Genomic DNA, 27,588 nt, shown 5'->3' with positions numbered 1-27,588 from the left:
ATATTAAAAGGGTTGCAGATGAAGAGATTGTGTTTAAATATCAAGCTGGGTGTGGAACCTGCAGAGGATAATCACAGAGCAGTTGATTGTAACACAAGAGAAACTCACAGAATTATGTTCCTGAGTCTGGTTCACTAATGTCCTTCAGGGAAGGAAATGTGCTATCCTTACCTGGTCTGGCCTACGTGTGACTCCAGACCCACAACAATGCGGTTGACTCTTAATCGCCCTCTGAAATGGCCTGGCAATCAATGAAATCAATAAAAAAGGATGAAACCAGACGGACCACCCGGCATCGACCTAGGCACTGGAAACGACAATGGCAAACAGCACTGTCGACCCTGCAAAGTCCTCCTAACGAACATCTGGCGGCTTGTGCCAAAGTTGGGAGAGCTGTCCCACAGACTAGTCAAACAACAGCCTGACATAGTCATACTCACGGAATCACACCTTATAGGCAATGTCCCAGACACTGCCATTACCATCCTCGGGTATGTCCTGTCCCACTGTCAGGACAGACCCACCAGAGGTGGTGGCACAGTGGTATACAGTCGGGAGGGAGTTGCCCTGGGAGTCCTCAACATCGACTCTGGACCCCATGAAGTCTCATGGCATCAGGTCAAACATGGGCAAGGAAACCTCCTGCTGATTACCATCTACCACCCACCCTCAGCTGATGAATCAGTACTCCTCCATGTTGAACACCACTTGGAGGAAGCACTGAGGGTGGCAAAGGCACAAAATGTACTCTGGGTGGGGGACTTCAATGTCCATCACCAAGATTGGCTCAGTAGCACCACTACTGACCATGCTGGCCGAGTCCTAAAGGGCATAGCTGCGAGACTGGGTATACGGCAAGTGGTGAGGGAACCAACACGAGGGAAAAACATACTTGACCTCGTCCTCACAATCTGCCGGTCGAAGATGCATCTGTCCATGACAGTATTGGTAGGAGTGACCACCGCACAGTCCTTGTGGAGACCAAGTCCCGCCTTCACATTGAAGATACCCTCCATCGTGTTGTGTGGCACTACCACCGTTCTAAATGGAATAGATTTTGAACAGATCTAGCAATGCAAAACTGGGCATCCATGAGGCGCTGTGGGCCATCAGCAGCAGCAGAATTGTACTCGACCACAATCTGTAACCTCATGGCCCAGCATATCCCCCACTCTACCATTACCATCAAGCCAGGAGACCAGCCCTGGTTCAATGAAGAGTGCAGGAGGGCATGCCAGGAGCAGCACCAGGCATCCCTCAAAACGAGGTGTCAACCTGGTGAAACTACAACCCAGGACTACTTGCATGCCAAACTGCGTAAGCAGCATCCGATAGACAGAGCTAAGCGATCCCATAACCAGCGGATCAGATCTAAGTTCTGCAGTCCTGCCACATCCAGCCGTGAATGGTGGTGGACAATTAAACAACTAACTGGAGGAGGTGGCTCCACAAATATCCCCATCCTCAATGATGGGGAAGCCCAGCACATCAGTGCGAAAGATAAGGCAGAAGCATTTGCAACAATCTTCAGCCAGAAGTGCCGGGTTGATGATCCATCTCGGCCTCCTCCTGAAGTTCCCAGCATCACAGATGCCAGACTTCAGCCAATTCGATTCACTCCGCGTGATATCAAGAAACGACTGAAGGCACTGGATACTGCAAAGGCTATGGGCCCTGACAATATTCCGGCAATAGTACTGAAGACCTGTGCTCCAGAACCTTCTGCGCCCCTAGACAAGCTGTTCCAGTATAGCTACAACACTGGCATCTACCTGGGCAATGTGGAAAATTGCCCAGATTTGTCCCGTACACAAAAAGCAGGACAAGTCCAACCCGGCCAATTACCGCCCCATCAGCCTACTCTCAATCATCAGTAAAGTGATGGAAGGTGTCATCGACAGTGCTATCAAGCGGCACTTAATTAGCAATAACCTGCTCAGTGACGCTCAGTTTGGGTTCCGCCAGGGCCAGACCTCATTACAGCCTTGGTTCAAACATGGACAAAAGAGCTGAACTCAAGAGTTGAGGTGAGAGTGACTGCCCTTTACATCAAGGCAGCATTTGACCGAGTATGGCATCAAGGAGCCCTAACAAAACTGAGGTCAATGGGAATCCGGGGCAAAACTCTCCATTGATTGGAGTCGTACCTAGCTCAAAGGAAGATGGCTGTGGTTGTTAGAGGTCAGTGATCTGAGCTCCAGGACATCACTGCAGGACTTCCTCAGGGTAGTGTCCTAGGTCCCAACCATCTTCAGCTGCTTCATCAATGACCTACCTTCAATCATAAGGTCAGAAGTGGGGATGTTCGCTGATGATTGCACAATGTTCAACAACATTCGCGGCTCCTCAGATACTGAAGCAGTCCGTGTAGAAATGCAGCAATACCTGGACAATATCCAGGCTTGGGCTGCTAAGTTGCAAGTAACATTCGCGCCAAACAAGTGCCAGGCAATGACCATCTCCAACAAGAGAGAATCTAATCATCTCCCCTTGATATTCAATGACATTACCATCTCTGAATCCCCCACTATCAACATCCTAGGTGTTACCATTGACCGTAAACTGAACTGGAGTAGCCATATAAATACCATGGCAACAAGAGCAGGTCAGAGACTAGGAATCCTGCAGCGAGTAACTCACCTCCTGTCTCCCTAAAGCCTGTCCACCATCTACAAGGCACAAGTCAGGAGTGTGATGGAATACTCGCCACTTGCTTGGATGGGTGCAGCTCCAACAACACTCAAGAAGCTCAACACCATCCAGAACAAAGCAGCCTGCTTGATTGGCACCCCATCCACAAACATTCACTCCCTCCACCACCGACGCACAGTGGCAACAGTGTGTACCATCTACAAGATGCACTGCAGCAACTCACCAAGGCTCCTTAGACAGCACCTTCCAAACCCATGACCTCTAGGAGCTAGATGGACAAGGGCAGCAAATGCATGGGAACACCACCACCTGCAAGTTCCCCTCCAAGCCACACACCTTCCTGACTTGGAACTATATCGCCGTTCCTTCACTGTCGCAGTGTCAAAATCCTGGAACTCCCTTCATTACAGCACTGTGGGTATACCTACTTCACATGAACTGCAGCGGTTCAAGAAGGCAGCTCACCACCATGTTCTCAAGGGCACTTGGGGATGTGCAATAAATACTGGCCGAGCCAGCGAAGCTCACAAAAAACTCTAAGGCCTAGATTTTCCAGTCAGCTGTGGAGGCAGGATGAGCATTGATCCTGCTGTAATATTTATCATGTTACACTGCTGACCAGGGTAAATTTAATGCACATAATAGAAAGCATTCTCTGATGTTGCGCTCATGCATCTCCACCAGGCCCCTCCCCTCCTCCCTCCCCACCTGGAATATAGAAGCTTTGGAGAATGTTGAAGTTGTGCTCTGGTGCACCTGATATTGAACTTCCAATTCTGCAGTAGAAGTTCATTACATTTGGAGATCGTACTACTACATGTGTGTAGAGACCTCATTACTGCACCAGGATTATTTCAATTAATGCAAAGTCGTCCCTTAACAAATTCCCTGAGGTTTTTTACAGGCAGCTCCCCAGTTGCTAAGCAACAGTAGAAAATGGGTGCTGGGCAGCATCCGTGTTGTTGGCTGCCCAACCCCTGGGTTACTTGATTGATGAGACTTGGATCTTTTTGTATTTTAGCACTTCTTTGGGATAAATCTCCAAGAACAGCATCATACTGCCACCAGAGGCAAACAGAAGTGACAGGCTCCAGTGCAACAGAAACTCCAGCAATAGATGAGAATAGGAACATAAGAAGGGACTACTACACTGTTTACCCGAACCCTCTAACCTACCGCTAGCCACTCGCATACATTCCAAGGTGTAATGTTCTTCACAAAGGGAGAAAATGAACAACTTCCTAATGGTAATACATCCCAGCTGAACACTGTTGGAGCGTTCCTGGGTACCAGGACCACAGGTCCTGCTGGACCCATTGGGTAGCAGACTGGGCAGAATTCCCAAGGGACACCCACAGGCACTCAGCCAAAGCTTGCTGTTGACGTGGGGAACAGCTGGAAGGCCCACTACTCCCTGCCCTGCCAATCCTAGGCAGTTTTGTTTGGATTTATGCTGACTAAAATTGCCCAATGTCTTTTCAATGGGGGGTAGGATTTTGCCCTTTGGGTTGGGAACCCGACATCGGGGTCAAATGCGGTGGGGGGGGGGCGGGCGTCATACCTCACACTGTGTGAGGAACAGTTACCCGGCAGTGATTTTCCCCAATTAGGCCAATTACTGGCCAGAGATTGGGCTTCCTGTCCAATTAAGGACGGTGGGTGGGCGTGCTCTTGAAGCGAGGGCCCTCCAGCACTGAAGAAGCAGCAGCTTGCAATTCGGGTAAGTGAGAGAGAGGGTGCCTTCATTTTGACGTGCCCTCTCTCCAACTTTTTATACTTTTAAATTCAAAAGTGTCTTCAGAAACAAGGCCATCATTGTGGAAGGAAAACCCCTTCCAGGCAGGCAGAGAGGGCCTCAAAGCCTGCCTGGAGTGCTGGCTCCACGGCCTGCCACTGGGAGGCCACCTCCAGGCTGACACCTCGGGAACCCAGAGGCCGACTGGAAAATTCCAGTTGGCCTCTGAACATAGGTCCTAATTAGCCTTTAAAGACCCATATTCGGAAGCCCTGCCACCCCCCTCCCCCAACACCCCCCCACCTCTCTCATCCTGCCTCCAGGAAAATGGCCGGGAGTGGGATGGTGCCAGTAAACTTGGGTTCCAGAGGTGGAAGGACAGTGTATTAACCTACGTTGTTACTCAACTCCATGTTCAAAAATAAAGAAGCAATGAAAATGGAAAGGTAGTTTGCAATTTCAAATCCAAAGCCCATTGGCAGTAAACTTCTAAGTGCTTTGGGATGTTGATATATAATAGATACAAGTTCATCCTTTTCTTTTCAAAGTAGGCCAACGTGTCGTATAATTAATCACTTCTTCCAGTTGGATCAAATTAATTACAAATGCATGTCAGAGCAGACAGCTGCCTAGCCATTGTATAACCCTGTGTTTAAAAAAATAATGAGGCCAACTGAAAGGAAATGGCAGGAGATCAACAACAACAGAGAGAATGGGGAACAATCCAACCTTCACATTGAAATGGCCTCTGACAAGGGCACAGCTCAGCGTCGGGGAATTTAACTGAATGAAACACTGACAGAGACTATAGGAAAGGAGGGTTAAGAACCAGTCGAAAGCACACTCTCTATCAATTTAAAGGTGTTTTTACCCAATGTTAGCACTGTCAATTACTGGTGTAAAGTATCTGTTGCACAGCCTCACTGGTTGAGAATGCAGGCTGCAGGGTTTGGGTTACAGTGTTGCAGCCCTCTCTCTAATCCAAGCTCAACTCTCGAACCGGCAGCGGATTCCTCGCAATTTCGGCTGGCTGAGTGTAAAAAAGTGCTCATTACGTGTGAAAGGTCTTACTTTGCCAAGTTCACCTTGAAGGAGTTACATGCCAGAAACACACGCCCCGATTTTAACTCCTCCCTCGTCTGATGGAAACTGGCTGGGCCGGGCAGTTAAAATGAGGGTAGTGACTTCAGCCCTTTGAGCCCGCTCCCCACCAGGTCCCCATGTAAATAGCTCTTTTGGTTCCCTGAAAGTGACGCAGTAATTAAGGCTATTATCATATAGGCAGACCTGATAAATTGTTGCTATATGTTGCAGTTTCTGAATGTCTAAGTGGCCTCCACACATAATGGCCATTAAAGAAGCAGAGCTGACATAATTGGACAAACAGGACAGGACTTCACTCCGCATCTGACCTGAATTGTACCTGACTCTAGGTGCAAAAATATTCCTTTCCCGTGAACCTTGATGAGTGTGAAAATTCAGTTGAAAGAATTTTAAATAATAATCTTAACAGTATCACAGTAATGGTGTCATTCTTCACTGAATGAGTCATTGCATATGCTTCTGTTCTCAAAACCGGTGAAGACACCTGCTACAATTCAAGCTCAGTCCTGATCATTTTTCTTGTACCCAACATACACAGGCCACTGCCATAGGTAAGCACTCGTTCCCTATGAATGGAATTGTGAACTCATGTATGCAATGTCCAGATGAGTAATGAATCCTTTTATTACTAATAGGTAACATGTAGGGATTCCACTACTTATCATGTCACATCAGACAATGGTTAATATTGACCATTCCGGACACTTTTGTAATAAGCTAAGCGACCTATGAAAGACATTTATTCATGAATAGGGCTATATAAGGAAGCAAATAGTAAGAGCGAATTATTGAAGTCAGCCAAAATCAGCAGTCTGGAGCCACTTCAAGGAAGGTTAAATAGACAAACCAACCAGATGAGATACTTTGAAAACGTGTTTTCTAAACTTTATGAAATCAATACCAAAAGAGGCCATTTGGCCCGTTGTATCTCTACTAGCTCTTCCACTGTAGCTGTCTGATTTGAACCAATTGTCCTGCTCTTTCCTCATATTCTTCTACCTTTTCAAATACTTGTGCAATTCCCTCCTACATTGTGTTTATTTTTTTTATTTCCAAAATATACTTTATTCATAAAAATCTGTAAAAAAATACATTACCAAACAGTTTCAAACAGCACCAAGTCAAAAATTACAAACAGTGCAAAGGTGATCAGTTTCCTTCAATACAATCATGAGTTGCCTCACAACCCTTCCATTTCATTTGTTATGCAATTCCCTCCTACCTTGTGTTTATAGTCTGTGCTTCGACAGTGACTTGTGATAAAGCATTCGACATTCAAAAAAAATTACTGAGAAGTTCTTCTAACTCCCCTCTTCATTCTTGTGGTGATAATCTTTCATCAATGCCTTTGCTTATCTGTCAATGAGTGGAAACAAACTTTCACTATTTAACTTCTCAAAAGCTTTCATAATTATGAAACCCCTATTAGCTTCCTCCTCCCCTTGTTAGTCTTCTATGTTCCGGTGAAAATAATGCTAATTTTTAAACATTGCTTCCAGGTATCATTCTAGTCAATCTCCCCAGTATCCTTCCCATCGCTCCACTAACCTTACTATAATAGAATGCCCAGAACTTCATATGTTATTCCAGTTGTCGGCTAACCAATGTCTTGTACAAATCCAACATCCTGATGAAAGGCTGAAACATTAACAATTTCTCACTCCACAGATGCTGTCTGACCTAAAGAAGTGTTTGCCAGCATTTTTTGTTTTTATTTCAGATTACTTTTGTCAATTTTTTTCTTCTTCCATTTCTTTAATTTTCTATTCAACGCATTCCAGAATTCCATTTGCCTTTTTGTGGTCTTTTCCACTTGTATTTTCAATGTAAAAGATTTCTGCTCTTCCACCATTTAAGGTATACTCTTTCCACTGTGCTTTTTTCCAAAACGCACTACTTGACATTTTCTGCATTGTCTGTATTGGATGTGGACTGCCATGTGGAAAGTGATTGTAGATTTCAGAAGAGGAGGTAACAGTCCCAGGTGCCACCAGCAGAGAAAGAGAGAGCCTTTGTAGTGACTTATTCTACTTTCAATCTGGCACCCAATGACTTAGCTATGTTGGCTTGGAAGGCTGCAGCAGGTTTTGGGGGCACTCCTGTCCCTTTAATGCTGTTGAAGCAGGTCCTTTTTTGCAGCAGGAATCCTGCTAATGCTTACACCATGCATCCCATTGCAAGGAAATGGGTTGGTGTTGGGGCTGGATCACAGGGGCAGGTAGATATTCCACCCCACTGGAACACCACCCCAAAGATGATAGTCCCAGCTTCCATCAATAGTGGCTTTTTAAATGAATGCATAGCTTTCATTCTGATTTTGGTATTTTAACAAACTGAAGGAAAACATGGGCAAATGGTTCTATTTTTGTCACATTCAGACAGTTCTTTTTATAGTTTTTTGCAAATTACCTTAAATCTGTGTTTTCTGTTTGCTGACCCTTCTGCCAATGAGAACAGTTTCTCCCTATTTATTCTATCAAAATACCTTATAATTTTGAACAACTCTATTAACTCTGTCCATAACCTCCTCTACTGTAAGGAGAACAATCTCAACTTCTTCCATCTCTGCGTAGAACTGAAGTCCCCGGTTCATTCCGATAATTCTCCTTTTCACCCTTTCCAAAGCTTTGTCAGTTTACCTCTGTCATTGAGAATTCTCCTAACTGTTAATTGTTTTCATTTTGTCATTTCCACACATCTTTGCTTTAAAGGGAGTGAAATTCACCATCCATACTGTGGAATAAATATTGTTACTCTCCTATCAAATGTGTAAAGAAAAATGGCATTATAATCTACAGAGGGTTAATTGGCTTTGAGCCACAGACTACTGAGTGCCAATGGAGAATATTCACTGTCATTGATTCCTGGCACATTTACAGGATTGTGTGAACCCTTGTGTACTGTTCTCTCACTTTAATCATCACTTTGTCAGTAGACCTTACTTCCTGGCAACACGGCAAACAAGTAGACTTTGTATGTTCTGCTCTGCTACCATACTTCCCAAAGTAAACACAAAATTCCTTTTCTTGAGAGTTCGTTGAAATCATCTTTGTGCCCATCAACACCAGCACTCAAAACTCAGTTCTGAAGGGAGGGTTGCCAAAAAATAGAGGATTGGTCTATATGCTTTGAATTTAATATTTTAAAATAATCTTTGCACTGGACATAAAGTGTCATAACCTGGTAGATCTGTCTTCTTTTGTGCATCATGGGGCACTGAGCATTCTATCATCTAGAATAATAGCCACCGTCACTTCTCTCTAAATGAATAGTTCAGGCCTGATTTTTCTATCTTGGTGGAGGGGACAATGTTTGTGAAGGTAAATCCTCTGCACAAGCTCTGAAATCCATCTAGATCAAGATAAGTGCATTTGGCCCAATTTTGCCTCATGGACTGCAGTAGTTCAAGAAGATGGCTCATCGCCATCTTCTCAAGGGGAATTGAGGATGGGCAATAAATGCTGGCCTTGTAAGCAAGGCTCATATCCTGGGAATGAATTAAAAATAACAAGGATGTGGGTTGGAACCTCTCAAGTTTATTTTTATTGATCTAAACCCCACCTATCCTTTTCTCACGGGGTCCCTCGATCTACTCTTGCCAGAAATGCAACTAGTTGCCTCTTGAATCGAATTATACTCTCTAGCTCAATAGATCGCCCTTATAACTTATTCTATAAGATTAGTATCCTTTTTATAAGACTGCTTATCCTGACTTTCCTTCAAATTTGCCAAACTGTAGCCTCGAAATGAGCCACTTGACCTTTCTAAACATTGGGCTGGATTTTCCCACCTGGCTTGGGAGTTGGGTCAGAAGTGAAAATTCTACAAATATCAAACCTGACCCCAACCCACCTTCAACTCGCCCACTTCCCGATTTAATGGAGGCAATATAAGGGGTGGGCGGGGTGGGGGGGGCAGGGCAGCCAACCTACTCCCGGGAGGCCGGTTGACAATTTAAATATTTCAATGAGACTGCCAGCCGCTGATCTAATCTGTTTTACAGCTTTAACTGTGGCCTGCCGACTTTCTCAGGCCTCAGGAAACCCGGCAGCTGAAGGAAAGTAAGGATAGCTTCAAGGAGAAGGTCAGTACCTTTACAGCACTGTTTGTGGGCCAGGAGGAGCAGAAGTGCTTTCTCCCAGCCCCCCACAAGTTACCCACCCCCCCCCCCCTGCAACCTGTCAGATACCCCTCCCCATACCAAGACCCCCGAGGTCAGGGATCAGACCCCTCTACCGGCCGCCCCACCCCTGCGGTCATGGATCGGACCTACGTGGTCCTGTGTTCTGCTCTGGAGTGCTCCACATCTGACTGGAAACCAAGTCAGGCTGACTTCCAGGCAGGGAAGTTGTCAACGACAAAAGACACACGCTGTGGAGTTAAAACTCCACAACTCGGGTTTCCTGCCTCACCCTCCCCAACTCCCCCACTCCTGGCATCGCACCGTCCCACTACCTGTCTAAATAACCCACCCTTAGGCCATTGTTTCTATTGATGGGGTGGTGCAGAAAACAACATCTAACTATCATGGGGACAGGAGATCTGAGGCCAATCAAGTACTGAAGTGGTGTAAAGCTCTATTTGGATCCAGGTTGTCATACCTGCAGGAATATGGCAGAAATTGCCAAAATTATTAATGGTGTTTCCAAAAGTAGAAGATGGAAAATATCTCAATGGCACTGAATTGTCAACAATGAAACTATTCAGCTGGAAATCTACAAGTGCAGCTGGAGGCTGACTATAGTCTCAAAAACCCGTGGACATCTGCAGAATAGAAGGAGATGCAATTTTTCACATAAAAGGTCACACAGGGGTAGAAGAGCCAGAGGTTGGACTGGAAACTTCTGGTGAGTTCTGGGTCTCGATAACTTACTGCGCACAAAGCTCTGGAATGCGGGCTGGAACCCGTCATTCTGCTAAGTTCCTGATCTTTGTTGAGAGTGGTAGAGAGACACCACACAATGACCAAGCATCTCTCCCTTGGTATGAATGAAAACTGGAGGGAGAGTTTTCCTTGGACAGCTCTTGCATGTCTCCTGGTGATAGTTGAGAGAGACACTGGTTGAGGTGTGGATGCAGGTCACTTTCCACCTTCTTCTCCATAGGCAGCGTGAAAAGACTGAAGAAAATCGGGTGACTCCACACCTTTAGAAAATAGAAGTGGGAGAATCCTCTCGAAAATAACTTACAACAATACTGTGCAGCTTTAAGGAAAAGGAATCAGGCACATAATTCGCAACATTCTGCTCACACTTCATTCAAATGACACCAGGTTTTTTAGGCAGGTTCTAGACACTAGATTCCGCACACATGGAGCCCATCACTGCAATGAGCAAATAGTCAGCCAGCACCAGAGGACGTCTTCTCCCAGGTTAAAAACATGAGTGAAATATGATAAACCAACAGCAGGAAGTGGAGTAAACAATGGGAGCCTCTGAAAGGACAACCTCACACAGTGATAGCATGGTAAAATCTTAAAAGGGGGAGAAAAAGTGCCCAAAGGTTTCCTGAAAGCTGAGGAGGTGGCGACCTCCCAGCATATGTTTATTCTGAGAGAAGTATGTGCTGCTCTTCAGACTGGATGCTGCAAAGATGCAAAACATCTGGCGCATGCCGATTGTCTCAATGGTCATCCTGCTGTCTTGACCTGTCTGCATCTGGAAACCCTCTTCTATTAAGCTCAGGGAGTTGCAGTTCAAACTGCTGAAGAGAAATCAGATGGTCTCGATACAGAGCAGTCTCAAATGTTACTGTGGCTGAAGTATTCCATTCATTGCAGGAGATTCCAGCTGTAATCACTCCAAATGCTTCTCCGTACCAAAATAAAATCCCATTGTAATAGCAGCTGAAAATCTGCAGCTGTTCCAGCGCACTCCCATTGTAACTTCAGCGGGAGTGCACTGGAATTGTCACAGATTAGGCTGGATCCCAGCTTTAGGTTGGAGATTCTGAATCACTTGTTGGGGACAGAGTCTCTGCCCATTCCAAACAAGCCATCAGCTTACGAGGGGTAAGGGATCCCTACATTGGGAATTCCCACTTTTCTGGCCTCAGAGGGATGAGACATAAATTTGGTGGAGATAATAGAATCTTACAGCACAGAAGGAAGCCATTCAGCTTGGTGGAAGAGCAGGTATCTGTGGTCAGACCAGGCGTATTTACCCACCAAATGGTGCTACTGGCCCAGACCCCCGCCCCGGAGAGGTAGAGGGGGGTCTGATAGGCACCTGGCAACCAGTCTCCCACATCACCCTGGACAGCCACTTCCCAGCTGGGCTTTCCAGCCTCTTTGGTGGGCAGCCCCTGTAGATGCATCCCTTCTGGCATAGGGCCAATCCATGCAAAACAGGGAACCTCCTCCCTGGCCCGACGAACTTTGACAGGGTCAGCAGCAGAAGTCACGGGCTGGCGCATCTTGCTATTTATATTAGGATACAATCACCATCCTCCCCCCTTCACCCCAACACTGCTGTGAAATTATTCGGTGCCATGGTCTCTGCAGTGGATATATAATGAAAGAAAATTGCCTGTCATATGGAAACGTAAAGATGTTTATAAGAATGCTTCTATCCACAGTGAATCTCAAATAAATTCTTTGTGCAATTTTGTTTCCCTGTAACTCTTGCAAATTAAAAAAAAAATCTTACTTTGTGTCATTTACTCACAAGCATTGACTCCTTATGTGTTCTGAAGAATTGCTGCTGGTGCATATTATCAGGTTAGAACTACAAAACGGAGATGAATTTGCTATGTCCACTTGCTTTGCATATGCAATATTGGGGCTACTTTTCTGGTTCTACGGTGCAATTCTAAACTCACAAACTCCAGGTTACTGATCCAGAACCATAACTACTAGGCTTCCTGTACTTTGAAAAAAACACTCTCAGATCATGGAACTGAAAGGTGTATTTATTTAGTTATTTCCAACCTGATGAAAGAACTCACTTGATCCTATAAGCTTGGATATTCTAATTTTTCTTGGCTGTAAGAAATTCTTTGTTCACAGGTTGCAAGTAAACCTTTGATAAATAAGAAACCAATATTTCAGTACTCCTAATGTTGCATACTTTTAGGTTCCACCCAGCTATCTTTTATTGTAGAATTTTCACTTAGGTTCTCTCTGGAGTTTAGAAGACTGAGAGGTGATCTAATTGAGATATACAAGAAAGGCCTTGATAGGGTAGAAGCTGAGAGATTGTTTCCACTGGTCGGGGAATCTAGAACACGGGGACACAGTCTCAGGATAAGGGGCCAATCATTCAGGACTGAGATGAGGAGAAATTTCCTCATTCAAAGGGTTGTGAATCTTTGGAATTCTCCACCCCAGAGGGTTGTGGATGCTCCATCATTGAATACATTTAAGGCTGGGATAGAAAGATTGTTGGCCTCACAGAGAATCAAGGGATATGGGGAGCAGACAGGAAAGTGGAATTAAAGCCGAAGATCAGTCATGATTGTATTGAATGGCGGAGCAGGCTCGATGGACCATATGGTCTACTCCTGCTCCTATTTCTTGTGTTCTGGTGTTCTGTAACCTCTGCAGTTCCCAGTGTGCCTACTGAAAAATACGTTACTCCCAGATAAGCCTAAAAATATCTGGTTGTGTGTAGAAGGAAATCTCCTAATTCCAATGACCTTTATACAGTTCTCAAGCTTCACTTTCGTAGTTTGCAGTCATCGGAATTGTTTGATTGAAATATTGCTTTGTAACTCACTTAGAATTCTCTTCGACATTGAAACACAGAAACAGTGAATATAACCTCGCTGCAAATGATATTCAATTAAAAGTGACTGACCTTTTTAGTTGTAATTGATTTTTTCTAGCAGATTATGTCTCGTTTGACCTCGCACAGTTACCTTCCATTTGCTCTCTTTAATTGTTGTAGTAATCTCATCTGGCATCAATAACAGTGTTGTGACTGCCCATACATGTGCAGAAAGCAAACAGGGGCAATGTTTCTCAGCCTGCTCAGTTCCCAGATGCAGTGAGGAACAAGAAGCTAGCACCAAGCTCATGATACCATGAATTGGAGACTGATTATTTTGGGCCTCTGCCCTCAATATGCTGTCCTTTGATCTACTGGTGTTCCCCAGATGGATTCTATTAGGCCCAGGAATAACCTCTGGCCTGCTGTCCATACTAATGAAAGGAGCCATTCCTGTTCTGATGCCTCAGTTTCCTTCCCTAAACCTTCTCCACCTCCTTCTCCTTTTAAATGCATCTCTTACCAAACACTTGGTTGTCCATCCTGATATCTCTTTCCTTGGCTTATTTCCTTACACCTTATTGAAACAGTCTGGGCCATCTTTCTAAGTTAAAGATGCTATATAAATGCAAGTTGCTGTTGGTTTCTTCAGTATCTATTGGGACTGACTTTGATTACAAATAGTAGACACACTGTGACCAATTTTCTTCCTTCCTCCCTCATCTTCACCTGGGTGCTAGTCAGGTGAAGTGCAGCCAAAGTCCACCTTGCCTGACTCAACCTAAAACTTGCCTGTACTTTCTGGTTTGTTTGAATGGGCCCACCCTCTCCCCAGAACAGGCTTAACGATTGACAGAAAGCAGGACCCAGAATGGGAGGTGAAACTCCAAGCTCTGCTCCAGGCAAGTGCGTTCTCTGCCTGCTGTCCAGAAGGCCTCCAGTCCCGAATGCCAGCTTGAGCATCTAGGGAAAAAAACACTGCTTGTCTTTTCTGGGTTCCTTTTACCTCCGATCTGAGTGGGGCTGGGCGCAGGGCCTAGTTCTTCTTGGTGTCCTTCCTAATCATCGCCTGGCTGACATTGGACTGGAAAGTGAGGCACGTTCATCACTTTTGCATAGTTTTGCATGAGAATTGAACCAGCCACAGGAGCATGCGCTCTGTCCTTACACCCCACACGCCCCCCAACATCACTCGGGAAATCCTGGGCATCCCAGGGCAACTAAGAAAGGTGGAGGACAGTTGACCCTATTAAACTCTTCACCTGGTGAATAATATATATTGTATGTATAATATGTCCTTTGTTGTAAGTAGTATAAGATCATAAATGAAGGATATGTCATTGTGAGAAAAGGGTTGTTTTATTAATTCTTCAAATGAATTCTTGCGCTACACTGTCAAGGCCAGCATTTATTGCCCATTCCTAGTTGCCCTTGTGATGCTTTGCGGTGGTTTGATGCACCTAAGTGGCTTGTTAGGCCCCTTCAGAGTCAACTACCTTTCTGTGGGATTGGAGTCACATCTTGGCCTGACCAGACCAGGACAGCAGGTTTTTCTGCCTGAAGAAAACCAGTTGGGTTTTAATGAGAATTCAGTATCCAATAGTCACTTTTATATTTACTGATACTGACTCTGTATTTCTAGATTTCTTTAACTATCAGACACTATCGGGTCCTTCTGCTAAAACTGCTCACTATTCCAGAATCATCCTGGAATGCAAAGATAACCCTGGTTTATTTTCTCCATTGCAAACCGTCTTCTTAAACCCCCTCTCCCCTGTCCCCTCCACCCTCACGTCCAAGAATAAGTGCGAGGAGCTCAGGGACTTTGTCACTAAGATGAAGACCATCTGATCAGCTGCCTCTGCCTCTTCCCTCCCTTCCATTAGCCGACTGGGCCAAACCTCCTCTAAAGCTCCTCCTGCCCTAGCCCTGAACTCGTATTTTTCTCTAGTTTCTCTCCTATCTCCCCTCATGCCCTCTCTGAGCTCATCTTGTGCATGAGACCCACATCCTGTTCCCTCGATCCTATTCCCACTAAACTGCTGATCACCCAACTTCCCCTCTGGGTCCCAGTGTTAGCCAATATTGTTAACTGTTCTCTCTCTTCATTTGTTGTCCCTCTCTCCTTTAAATCTGCTGTCAGCACACCATCCTCAAAAATCAACCCTTGAACCCACCATCCTTGCAAACTACCACCTCATCTCAAATCCCCCTTTCCTCTCCAGAGTCCTTGAACGTTTTGTCGCCTCCCAAATCTGTTCCCACCTTTCCCAGAACTCCATATTTGAATCCTCCAATCAGGTTTCTGCCCCTGCCACTGTACCGAAATGGCTCATCAATGTTACAAATGACATCCTAGTGAATGTGACACAGGTACTCTTTCCCTCATTGTCCTTCTTGATCTTTCTGCAGCCTTTAACACAGTTGACCACACCATCCTTCTCCAACACCTCTCCACTGTCACCCAGTGGCTGGGACTGCTCTCACCTGGTTCTATTCTTATCGAATTGTAATCAGAGAATCACGTGCAATGGCTTCTCTTCCTGCTCCCACACCATTACCTCTGGTCTCCCCCAAGGACCTATCCTTAGCCCTGTCCTATTTCTTGTCGACACGCTGCCCCTCGACGTCATCAGACGAAAGCATAGTGTTAGTTTTCACATGTATTCTGATAACATACATCTCTACCTCACCACCACCACATCTCTCAACTCCTCCATTGTTGCTAATTATCAGACTGCATATCCGACATCCAGTACCGGATGAGCAGAAATTTACTCCTATTAAATACTGGGAAGACTGAAGCCATTGTTTCCGGTCCCTTCTCCAACCTTCATTTCCTAGCTACTGACTCCATCCCTCTCCCTGGCAACAGTCTGAGATTAAGCCAGTTTGTTCGCAACCTTGGTGTTACATTTGACCCCGAAATAGATCTCTGACCTTACCTTTGCGCCGCTGTCACTAAGACCACCTATTTCCACCTCCATAACATCACCCGACTTTGGCTCTGTCTCAGCTCATCTGCTGCTGAAACCCCCATTCATGTTTTCGTTACCTCTAGACTTGATTATTCCAATGCAATCCTGGCTGGTTTCCCACATTCTACTCTCTGTAACCTTGAGGTCATCCAAAACTCTGCTGTCCATGTCGAAACTCGCACCAAGTCCCGTTCCCCAATCACCCCTGTGCTCACTGACCTACATTGACTCTGTCTTGATCTTAAAATTCTCATCCTTGTTTTCACATCCCAGCATGGCCTCATCCCTCCCTATCTCTGGAATCTCCTCCAGGCCCACAACCCTCCAAGATATCTGCATTCCTCTAATTCTGGCCTCTTGAGCATCCCTGATTTTAATCGCTCCACCATTGGTGGCCCCTCCTTCAGTTGCCTAGGCCCCAAGCTCTGGAATTCCCTCACTACACCTCTCCGCCTCACTTTCCTCCTTTAAGACATTCCTTAAAACCTACCTCTTTGACCAAGCTTTTGGTCACCTGACCAAATAACTCCTTATGTGTCTCAATGTCTTATTTTGTTTTATGATGTTGCTGTGAAGCACCTTGGGTTGTTTTATTAAGTTAAAGGCGCTATCTAAATATAAGTTGCAATTGAATTCATGTGGGATTTGAACTCATATTGTCTGGATTATTAGTCCAGTCCTCTGAGTTTCTGGTGCAGTAACATAGCCAATGCTCTTCACTGCTGTGGTAAATAACTTCATGTCTGAGTCTAGTGGTGACCTACTTGTAATTTCATCTCATCTGAGTTGGCTGTTCCGCCTCAGATGAGATAGATATGTGTGACACTGCTCTGAAGCCCACAACATGTCCTCAGTTTGTGCCAGCTCCAGTTTTCTCAATGTTCATATTTGAAAGATACAAGCAACAATTCCCCTTTTGTCACTGTACAGATATCCTGTAACAATGTGGAGGAAATGGGTTGGTTTGGCAGCCTGGAGCCCACCCAAGAACCATGGCCTGTTTGCCTGGACAATACTTTTAACCTTGCTCAGCAGATCCACAGAAAACAGTGCCGGGTTTACTCAGTGGGGTGAGTGTGATTTTGAACTGTTCAGAATTCTGGTTTTAAATCAGTGGCAAGAATTTCAAACTCTTATTTAGTAAGTAACAGCCCAGGCGATGTTCACATTTAGACCTGAAAGATCACTTTCTGCCACACATTGTTTTGGAATAATCACGCTTAAAGACCTCCATGAGTAAGGAACTGAGATTTGTAACTGAAGAAGATGGTTCAAGTGTTCAACTTTCCCTGCTAGCACTCTCATTTCTTGAGTCAGAAGGTTATTGGTTCCACTCCGGAGACTTGAGCACATAATCTAGGCTGACTGTGCAGTACTGAGGGAGTGCTACACTGTCGGAGGTGCCGTCTTTTCGGCTGAGGCATTAAACCGAGGCCTCTCGGTATGTCCCGTCAGGTGAATATGAGATTCCATGGTACTATTTTGAAAAAGACCAGGAGTCATGGCAAATACTTATCCCTCAACGAACTTCAGTAATAAAACATAGTGAGCTGGATTTTACAGCCCCCCTGATGTCGGGGGTCATGGCGGGGGTCCCGGATAATGCCTCCAGGAGAGGCCCACCACAGGCCTCGACACCAGGAAGGCCCGGCCCGATATTGCCGGCAGTGGCGAGGCCTCGTGGCAGCACCCACATCACTCGGCAACAGGACCAAAATTTACATATGTTAATTTATTGAAATAAATTACTTACCCACGCTTGCCATTTGTTCCGGTGCCATATTGGTGCCGGTGGCTGGCAATCCCACGCCTTTGGATCTCTGTGCAGCGGTCCCAGGCAGAACACTGGCGGGGAGGGCAGAGCAGGTATGTAGGGAGGTGGGGGGAGCGGCGTCCGAGTATTTTAATTGGTCTAGGGGATGGTGGGAAGGGGTGGATTTTAAAGTTTGAACTTTTGGGGGGGGAAAGGTCGCAAACACAAGGCAAGTGTTTTGGGGTGGGGGGGTGGTTGGTGAAGCAGGTTTTTATTTCCATGGTTATTGGGAGCGGGGTGGGAGAGGGTCAGGATAAATTTATTTCATTTTTTACGAACCCCTGTGTCTTTAAAAGTTCAAATTGAATGTAAGGGCTGGATGCCCATTAAAAATGACGTCGGCACCTGCACAATGACGCCTGACGCCATTGCTGGGGATGGACAGCCCTCCTCCTCCACGTCATCAGAGAGGGGGAGGCAGTCTGCCCTGGCCATTTAAATAACACAGCAGCTCCATGACAAGCGGTCCGCAAGGGCGGACCACCATAGTTTACGTCCGCCGCCGATCTTGGTGGGCATGTAAAAATTCAGCCCTGTTCATTGCTGTTTGTGGGAGCTTGCTGTGTGCAAATTGGCTGCCTCATTTCCTACATTACAGCAGTAAGTACACTTCAAAAGGACTTAATTGGCTGAGAAGAACCTTGGTATGATGTAAGGTCATGAAAGGCGCTACATAAGTGCAAACTAATAACTTCTTTCTCTCTGAACTGATTTCCAATTATCAATGCGGTAACGGACCTGAACAATGAGGAAACAGGTTCCCTATAAGATGAGTGTGGCCCTTTTGTGAAGTTTTTGAACCAGGCTTATAAAAGAGCACCCTGTGGTGAAAGCTCTGTTTGGACCATTGGATATTGAGAAGGTTAGTACAGCAGCAGATACTTTGGAGCTGCATTTCTGCTCCTGCTGCATCAGGAGTGATCGTGCATTCTTTTGCCTGGTACATTTTTGTGCTGCTGGTGCACAGATGAGACTTCCCTGGGTTTCTGATGTTCCCTCATTCAGAGGCAGCTGACATGCTCCTAGAGTGGTTTGTGTCACATGTTGGTCAGGACCTCCCAAACAGGAGCAGTAATGTCCTTAAACATTAAAAGGCACTTCCCTGGTGGCATAGTTTGAGGTGGGGCATTTTCTGCTGTGTTTTTGTATGGAGCTGAGGTGGGAGAGGGGACAAGCAGGACCACCCATGCTGGGTAAAGTGTTTTGAGTGGAGGCATCAACAGTAACATAGAAACCCAGCAAACAGGTGGAAATGAACAATCCAATCCCTCAAAAAAAAGAAAATAATGGAAAAGTCAAGAAAGCAAATGCTAGATTTTTCCCTGTAATGGGGTGGGAGAGCCCCAGAAGGATGCATCAGGCCTCCAATCCTGATTGCTCCCAACCCCCGCCCTTCCTCACTTAACTGGGCCGACAATGGTCCCTGCTGGTGAGCTAACCCCACCCCCACCCCAATTTTCCACCTGCCTCAATGTCATTCCTGCTGGCTTTGGTGTTACTTGTATTAATTGTATATTAATTGTATGCAGGTGATGGGTATTAACTGGGGATTCACTTGTGCTCCTATAAATAGGAACAGACTGAAACTGTGGCTGTTGGGTTAGGAGGTGTATCTTTGTAATGTGTAACTCTAAATAAATGCTTACAAAGTGTGTAATGATTGGCTCCCATTCTATCCTTCACCATCTGGCTTTCTGGAGTAGAATATCAGGCGGGAGTAAGCTTCATAAAATGCTAACAAGACCTGGGAGTTAAGATCTCACACTCCTGAAGCCAGACGGATCAGTGCCTGCGTTGCTGCCCACCTCCCGTATACCTTTTACTCCTGTTCCTGAGTTAAAATCAACTCATGGCTCAAATAACTGTTACTCAATAGCAAACGATCAAAAAGCAGATGTGTTGACTAGAACTGATTGAAAAGCAATCAACACAAAACCACCTAATCAAATTGCTTCGCCTTTGTTTTCCAAATTGCTTTTGCCTACCATTTTCCTCCTCAATCTGATTACCATAAACAGATAAATATAATACTTCTAACATAATACACACATTAAAAAATTGCACAATTCTGGAAAAAAACATAAATTTAGCATTTAAGGTTAGAGACCCTTGAAATTGGTTTCCTTTCCGCATCTTTCCCTCTTTTTTGGGGCCTGGGTTTGAGTTTTGCTTCAGCCCTACATTGCAAACATTCAACAGCAGTTCTTGACAAACTCTACAGGCTGAATGTTATCAGCCTTCTCGGGATGGGCAGGGTGGTGTGTGGGCCCATAATATTGTGAGGGAAGATGGTGGGGTAGGGTTCCCATTGCCTTCCCAATGCCATTCAATTTAGGCAGGGGTGGGGAAGGTCGAGGATGGCCATCCCGCCACAGGTCAATTGAGGCTGTAAAATGGCCCATTAATGGCCACTTAAGGGCCTCATCCCACCACCGCTGTTTTTTACCAGCGGGGGTGGGGAGGGGGTGTTGGTGCAGGGCCCTCCGCCATGTGCAGAGGCCGCCCAGTAACTCCAGGCAGCCTCCATGTGGACTGGTGGCGGAAGGCCCACCTGCTTGGGCAAACTTTGGTCCACGGAAGGCCACTGCTGTGCCACCACTCAGCCCCCTGCCCTCAACATCGCACACCAAACCCCCTGACCCTCGCCAGGACCTGCCTGGCTGGCCCCAGCGAGTCTCCCCCACTTACCCGCAGTCCGAGACTCCATGGTGGCTCCTGGCAGTGGCGCTGCTGGGACTGCTGAGTTGCTGGCCTTCTGATTGGCTGGCAGCTCTTGGAGGCGGGTCCCTGTCCTTAAAGAGATGGGTCCCTGGCACTCGGCAGTTATTTTCCCGAGCAGTGTAAAAGGCGGCCAGGGATCCCCCAAAAGGCTGAGGCGGGGTCCCCTTGCCTTTTTGGCCCAGTGTCGGATCCCTCCGCCAGCTGCATAAAATTCAGCCCTTTGTGTGAGAAGGATGCAACTGTGGAAGTATAATGGTGGTATTCTGCACTAGGACCTGGACCTTCACCCATCGGAGCATAGAATGTTGCAACACAGAGGCGGGCTATTCAGCCCATCATTCCTGTGCAAACTCATTGGTAGATATATCCAATTAGTCCCAGAATTGAACACAATACTCCAGCTGAGGCCAAAGCAGTGCTTAATACGGGTTTAGCATAACTTGCTTGCTTTTGTACTCTATGAGCTGAATTTTATAAGCTCGCCGCGCTTGGAAGAATGTGCGGCGCACGTTCGACTTGTGCGCTGCTGAGCCCCTGTGATATTTCATGCGGGGGCTCAGTTAAATGGAGGGGGCGGAACAGCCGCCCCCGATGATATGGAGGGGGACGCTGCTCCGCCCCCGGCAATGGCGTCTGGCGCCATTTGTAAAGACTTCAAGCCCTGATAGCTGATGTAAAATTTTAAAGAGACCAGCGCATTAAATTTCAATAAAAACGGTAAATTGAACATCAAAGCCCTTCTTCCATCCTCCCCCAATAATCAAACAATATATTTATTTCCCTCTCCTCCTCTGAAAAACCATTTTTGCCGGTCCTGACTTTTCAACCCCAAACTTAACACTCTTTCCCCTTCAACCCCTTCCCACTATCCCCTCAGCCAATTGAATTAGTTTTCACCACTCCGCACCCCCCACCCTGAGAATTTCACTGCTCCCCTCTCCCCACCAGTGTCACACCTTGGATATCTGTGTGGACATCCGAAGGCGCAGTGACCAGACTATCGGTGTGGGTCAGCCATCAGGACCAGGTAAATTTATTTGCATGCAGTAACCTTTATTAACATATTCAAATGAAAGTGGTGGGAGGGCCGCACCAAAGCCTCACCGCAGCCAGTAACATGTGACAGGGCCTTCTTGGTGTCAGGGGTCGTGGCGGGCCTTTCCTGGATGAATTTCCCAGGGCCCCCCCCCACCCCCTCACCACGATCCCCAATGCCGGAGAGCTTGTAAAATTCAGCCCTATGTCTCTATTAATAAAGCTCAGGATCCCATAAACTTCGATACTCAGGTATAATAAAAAATAGCCCATAGGCGAGAAGTGGCTGAAGCTGCAGGACTTTCTGCAGTTCTTGCACTTAGAAGCACAGTAGCACAATGCACCAGGGCATTTTAAAAAAAGCCACCACTTGCCATTAAATGTGGGCAACATCAAACTGCTGGTACCACTGGATTTGGAGTGACCTCTTCACGTTTGCTGTCAACAAAAGCAATCACTGGGAGATTATTGAAAAATGGACCAGTAAGGCATCTGGCACCTTTGACTCCCTTTCTCGGCTTGGTCATGTGACAGCTGAGGTCACAGTGCAGCCTGCAGTGTGATTATAAGCATTATGATTCAGACAGTCTTCCTACAACAGATTTCAGTTCTGCAGTTGCCTGTCAGGTTAACACAGACGCCTTTAGACTGTGAGCCAGATGTAGATCCTCAGTGTTTTGCCAGTCCTTTTTCAGTTTGTCAGCATCAAGCCCTGTTTATGTTGGTAGCCTCAGCTGGTGCAATGAATTTCAACAGCGCATAATGTAAATGTTAGACTTCGCCAAGCTGAATGTTTGTAATGAAACAGATTAACGGTGTGTGGCAGGTTCCAGGAAATTGCTAAAATATTATCATACAACTCTGGTTAGGCCTCAGCTGGAGTATTGTGTTCATTTCTGGACACCCACCTTTGGAAGGATCGCAAGGTCTTGGGGAGTGTGCAGAAGAGATTTGCTAGAATGGTACAGGGATGATTAACTTCAGTTACATGGGGTGACTGGAGAAACTGTGGTTACAGAATCACAGAATCACAGAATAATACAATGCAGAAGAGGCCCTTCGGCCCATTGAGTCTGCACCGATGTATTAAAACACCTGACCTGTCGACCTAATCCCATTTGCCAGCACTTGGCTCGTAGCCTTGAATGTTATGCCAAGTGCTCATCCAAGTACTTTTTAAAGTATGTGAGGCAACCTGCCTCTACCACCCTCCCAGGCAGGGCATTCCAGACCGTCACCACCCTCTGGGTAAAAAAGTTCTTCCTCAAATCCCCCTTAAACCTCCCGCCCCTCACCTTAAACTTGTGACCCCCTCGTAAACAAAGAACAAAGAAAATTACAGCACAGGAACAGGCCCTTCGGCCCTCCAAGCCTGCGCCGATCCAGATCCTCTATCTAAACATGTCGCCTATTTTCTAAGGGTCTGTATCTCTTTGCTTCCTGCCCATTCATGTATCTGTCTAGATACATCTTAAAAGACGCTATCGTGCCCGCGTCTACCACCTCCGCTGGCAACGCGTTCCAGGCACCCACCACCCTCTGCGTAAAGAACTTTCCACGCATATCCCCCCTAAACTTTTCCCCTCTCACTTTGACCCTTCAACTAAGGGGAACAGCTGCTCCCTATCCACCCTGTCCATGCCCCTCATAATCTTGTACACCTCGATCAGGTCACCCCTCAGTCTTCTCTGCTCCAGTGAAAACAGCCCAAGCCTATCCAACCTCTGTTCATAGCTTAAATGTTCCATCCCAGGCAACATCCTGGTGAATCGCCTCTGCACCCCCTCCAATGCAATCACATCCTTCCTATAATGTGGTGACCAGAATTGCACACAGTACTCCAGCTGTGGCCTTACCAAAGTTCTGTACAACTCCAACATGCTTTTGTAATCTATGCCTCGATTGATAAAGGCAAGTGTCCCATATGCCTTTTTCACCACCCTATTAACCTGCCCTTCTGCCTTCAGAGATCTATGGACAAACACACCAAGGTCCCTTTGTTCCTCGGAACTTCCCAGTGCCAGGCCATTCATTGAATACTTCTGTGTCACATTACTCCTTCCAAAGTGTATCACCTCACACTTTTCAGCGTTAAATTCCATCTGCCACTTTTCTGCCCATTTGATCAGCCCGTCTATATCTTCCTGTAACCTAAGACACTCCACCTCACTCTTAACCACTCGGCAAATCTTTGTGTCATCCGCGAACTTACTGATCCTACCTCCCACATAGCCATCTATGTCGTTTATATAAATGACAAACAATAGGGGACCCAGCACAGATCCCTGTGGTACGTCACTGGACACTGGCTTCCAGTCACTAAAACAGCCGTCTGTCACCACTCTCTGTCTCCTACAGCTAAGCCAATTTTGAATCCACCTTATCAAGTTACCTTGTATCCCATGTGCATTTGCTTTCTTGATAAGTCTCCCATGTGGGACCTTGTCAAAGGCTTTGCTGAAATCCATGTAAACTACATCAACTGCACTACCCTCATCTACATACCTGGTCACATGCTCAAAAAATTCAATCAAATTTGTTAGGCATGACTTCCCTCTGACAAAGCCATGCTGACTATTCCTAATCAAATTTTGCCTCTCCAAGTGGTGATAGATTCTCTCCTTCAGAATTTTCTCCAATAGTTTCCCTACCACTGACGTGAGACTCACTGGTCTGTAGTTCCCTGGCTTATCTCTACAACCTTTCTTAAATAGTGGGACCACATTAGCTGTTCTCCAGTCCTCTGGCACCTCCCCCATGGCCAGAGAGGAATTAAAAATTAGGGTCAGAGCCCCTGCAATCTCTACCCTCACCTCCCACAGCATCCTGGGACACAAATCGTCCGGACCTGGAGATTTGTCCACTTTTAAGCCTTCCAAAACCTCCAATACCTTGTCACTCCCGATGACAATTTGCTCAAGAACCTCACAGTCTCTCTTTCTCTGAGTTCCATATCTACATCCTCTTTCTCTTGGGTGAAGACAGATGTGAAGTATTTGTTCAACACCCTGCCAATGTCCTCTGGCTCCACCCACAAATTTCCCCCTTGGTCCCAAATGGGTCCGACTCTTTCCCTGGTTATCCTCTTCCATTGTATACTGATTGAATATCTTGGGATTTTCCCTACTTTTACCAGCCAGAGCTTTCTCATATCCCCTCTTTGCTCTCCTAATTGCTTTCTTAAGCTCCATCCTACACTTTCTGTACTCCACTAATGCTTCCATTGATTTGCTCTCCTTGTATTTGCTAAAAGCCTCTCTTTTCCTTCTCATCGTACCCTGAATGTTTCTGGTCATCCATGGTTCTCTGGCCTTTTTCTCCTACCTATTACCCTAGAGGGGACATGTTGGGCCTGTACCCTCCCCATTTCCTTCTTGAATGCCCCCCACTGCTCTTCCGTAGATTTCCCGACAAGTAACTCTTTCCAGTCTACCTTGGCCAGATCCTGCCTTATTTTACTAAAATTTGCTCTCCCCCAATCCAAAACCTTTTTTTGCAACTTGTCTATTTCTTTCTCCATAACAAGCTTAAATTGTACCATGTTGTGGTCGCCATCACCAAAATGGTCCCCCACCAACACATCAACCACCTGTCCGGCTTCATTCCCCAGAATTAGGTCCAGCACTGCTGGATTGTTCTCCTTAGAACAGAGAAGGTTCAGAGGAGATTTAATAGAGGTGTTCAAAATCATGAAGGGTTTTTATAATGTAAATAAGAAGTGGCAAAAGGATCGTTAACCACAGGACACAGAATTAAAGCGATTGGCGAAAGCACCAAAGGTGACAAACGGAAACATGTTTTACACAGCAAGTTGTTCTGATCTGCAACGCATTGCCTGCAAGAGTGGTGGAAGCAGATTCAATAGTAACTTTTGAAAGAGAATTGGATAAATACTTGAAAGGGAAAAAATTACAGGGCTATGGGGTCAGAGCAGGAGAGTGGGACGAACTGGAAAGCTCTCTTAAAGAGCTGGCACAGGCACGATGGGCGGAATGGCATTCCTCTGTGCTTGATGCTTTGATGCTGTAAAAACTGTCAACTCTGGATGCACTCATCAGAGCATAAAGTAAACTTCAGCCAAGCTCCTCAGGCAGAAAATGCCTCAAATTATCATATCAGCCTTGCTGTGTAACAGGGGGTGACATCTGAAATGTTAACTTAGCTGCTGTCTCCACAGATGCTGTCTGACCTGCTGAGTGTTTCCAGCATTTTCTGTTTCTATTTCAATTCCCTAGCATCTGTGCTGTTTTCTTTTTGCTTTAATTTTCCAGGAAATTACTGCTGGACTAAAAAGATTTTTACCTGCCCCTCCCCCACCTCCTACCTCTCATCCTGGCCTCAGAATAATAACTCGAGACAGGTCCTTATGGAAGAATAACATTCTGATGTTTGTGTTTGCTGTGGAAAACGTTTGACCTATTGTACAAAGTGGGGTTGATGTGATATGTTGAGCTATTTCCTAAGATTTGAGATAATGTAACTTGGCTGAAGTTGTGGACATGGTGTTCCAAAGGACAGGAAGCAGTGGTAAACAAAAGTGCTTTAACAGACAGAAAGAATTTTTGATCCGGTTTTAGATTTTAATTCAGCGAGAACCAGTCTCATTCGAACAACCTGTCAGATGAGAAATGTTTAAATAGAGTAGGGCCGAGGTCCAGTGATATAGGACAACACTAAAGTTGAAAAAAATTAGGTGAGCAGATGAAAAAAAGAAAGACTTGCATTTATATAGCACCTTCCACAACCACCAGATGTCTCAAAGCACTTTATAGCCAATGAAGTACCTTTGAAGTGTTGTCACTGTTGTAATGTAAGGCAGCCAGAATGCACACAGCAAGCTCCCACAGGCAGCAAAGTGATAGTGACCAGATAATCTGTTTTTGTGATGTTGATTGAGGGATATATATTGGCCAGGACACCGGGATAACTCCCTTGCCCTTCTTCAAAATAGCATCATGGGATTTTTTACATCCACCTGGCAGGGGCTTAGCTAAACATCCCATTTGAAAGACAGCACCTGCAACAGTGTAGCACTCTCTCAACACTGTACTGGGTGTCAGTCTTGATTTTTGTGCTTAAGCCCTGGAGTGAGACTTGAATCCAGGACTTTGTGTCTCAGAGGCTAGAGGGCGATCAACTACCAACCGAAACACAGATTAGGAAGACCAGGAAATAGTGGACACACTGATGGTAAGCTTGGGTTTCAGCCATCTCGGCACGAAGCTCTGGAATCCCCCTTAAACCTCTCCGCCTCCCCACCACTTTCTCCTCCTTAAAGCTGCTCCTTAAAACCTACCTCTTTGACCAAGCTTTTGGTCACCTGTCCTAATGTCGCCCTTTTTGGTTCGGTGTCAAATTTTCCTTGATAACGTTTTGTGAAGTGCCTTGGGATGTTTTATTATGTTAAAGGTGCAATATATTTTTTTGGTAGCGTTTGAAACAACTGAATTGTTTGCTATGCCAGTTAAGAGAGTCAACCACATTGCTGTGGGTCTGGAGTCACATGTAGGTCAGACCAGGTAAAGATGGCAGATTTCCTTCCCTAAAGGGCATTAGTGAACCAGATGGATTTTTATGACAATCCAGTAGCTTCATGATTCCCATGACTGATATCAGTTTTTTTATTCCACATTATTAATTGCACTTAAATTCACCAGCTACTTTGGTAGGATTGGAACTCATGTCTCTGTTATATCATTACAGGCCTTTGAGTTACTTCAGTAATATAACCACTATGCTACCATCCCCCTAAATGCAAATTGCTGTTGTTAAAAGTCTGTGTATCGCAGGAGGAAAGCACAGGGTGATAAGGAATCTTGCTTTCAACAATGTGAGGATGCAGGG

General features: G+C 45.8%; 1 protein-coding gene across 5 annotated transcripts in view; it reads left to right on the top strand.

Annotated features, from left to right (window-relative positions):
• Window positions 1-27,588, top strand: part of mettl24 (methyltransferase like 24) — a 128,420-nt gene that overhangs the window by 51,227 nt on the left and 49,605 nt on the right. For 3 of the 5 annotated variants that reach the window (XM_068019335.1, XM_068019351.1, XM_068019342.1), the window contains one exon: window positions 17,106-17,245. The exons of the other annotated variants lie outside the window; for them this stretch is intronic. In XM_068019335.1, coding sequence (XP_067875436.1) covers window positions 17,106-17,245 — 140 coding nt within the window. The remainder of the gene's footprint in view (window positions 1-17,105; window positions 17,246-27,588) is intronic. 5 annotated transcript variants of the gene reach the window in all.

Source organism: Heterodontus francisci, chromosome 3, assembly GCF_036365525.1.
Source record: "Heterodontus francisci isolate sHetFra1 chromosome 3, sHetFra1.hap1, whole genome shotgun sequence".
Classification (NCBI taxonomy): Eukaryota; Metazoa; Chordata; class Chondrichthyes; order Heterodontiformes; family Heterodontidae; genus Heterodontus; species Heterodontus francisci.
The sequence above is the reverse complement of the archived record's forward strand: the minus strand, read 5'-3'. Positions and strand labels throughout refer to the sequence as shown.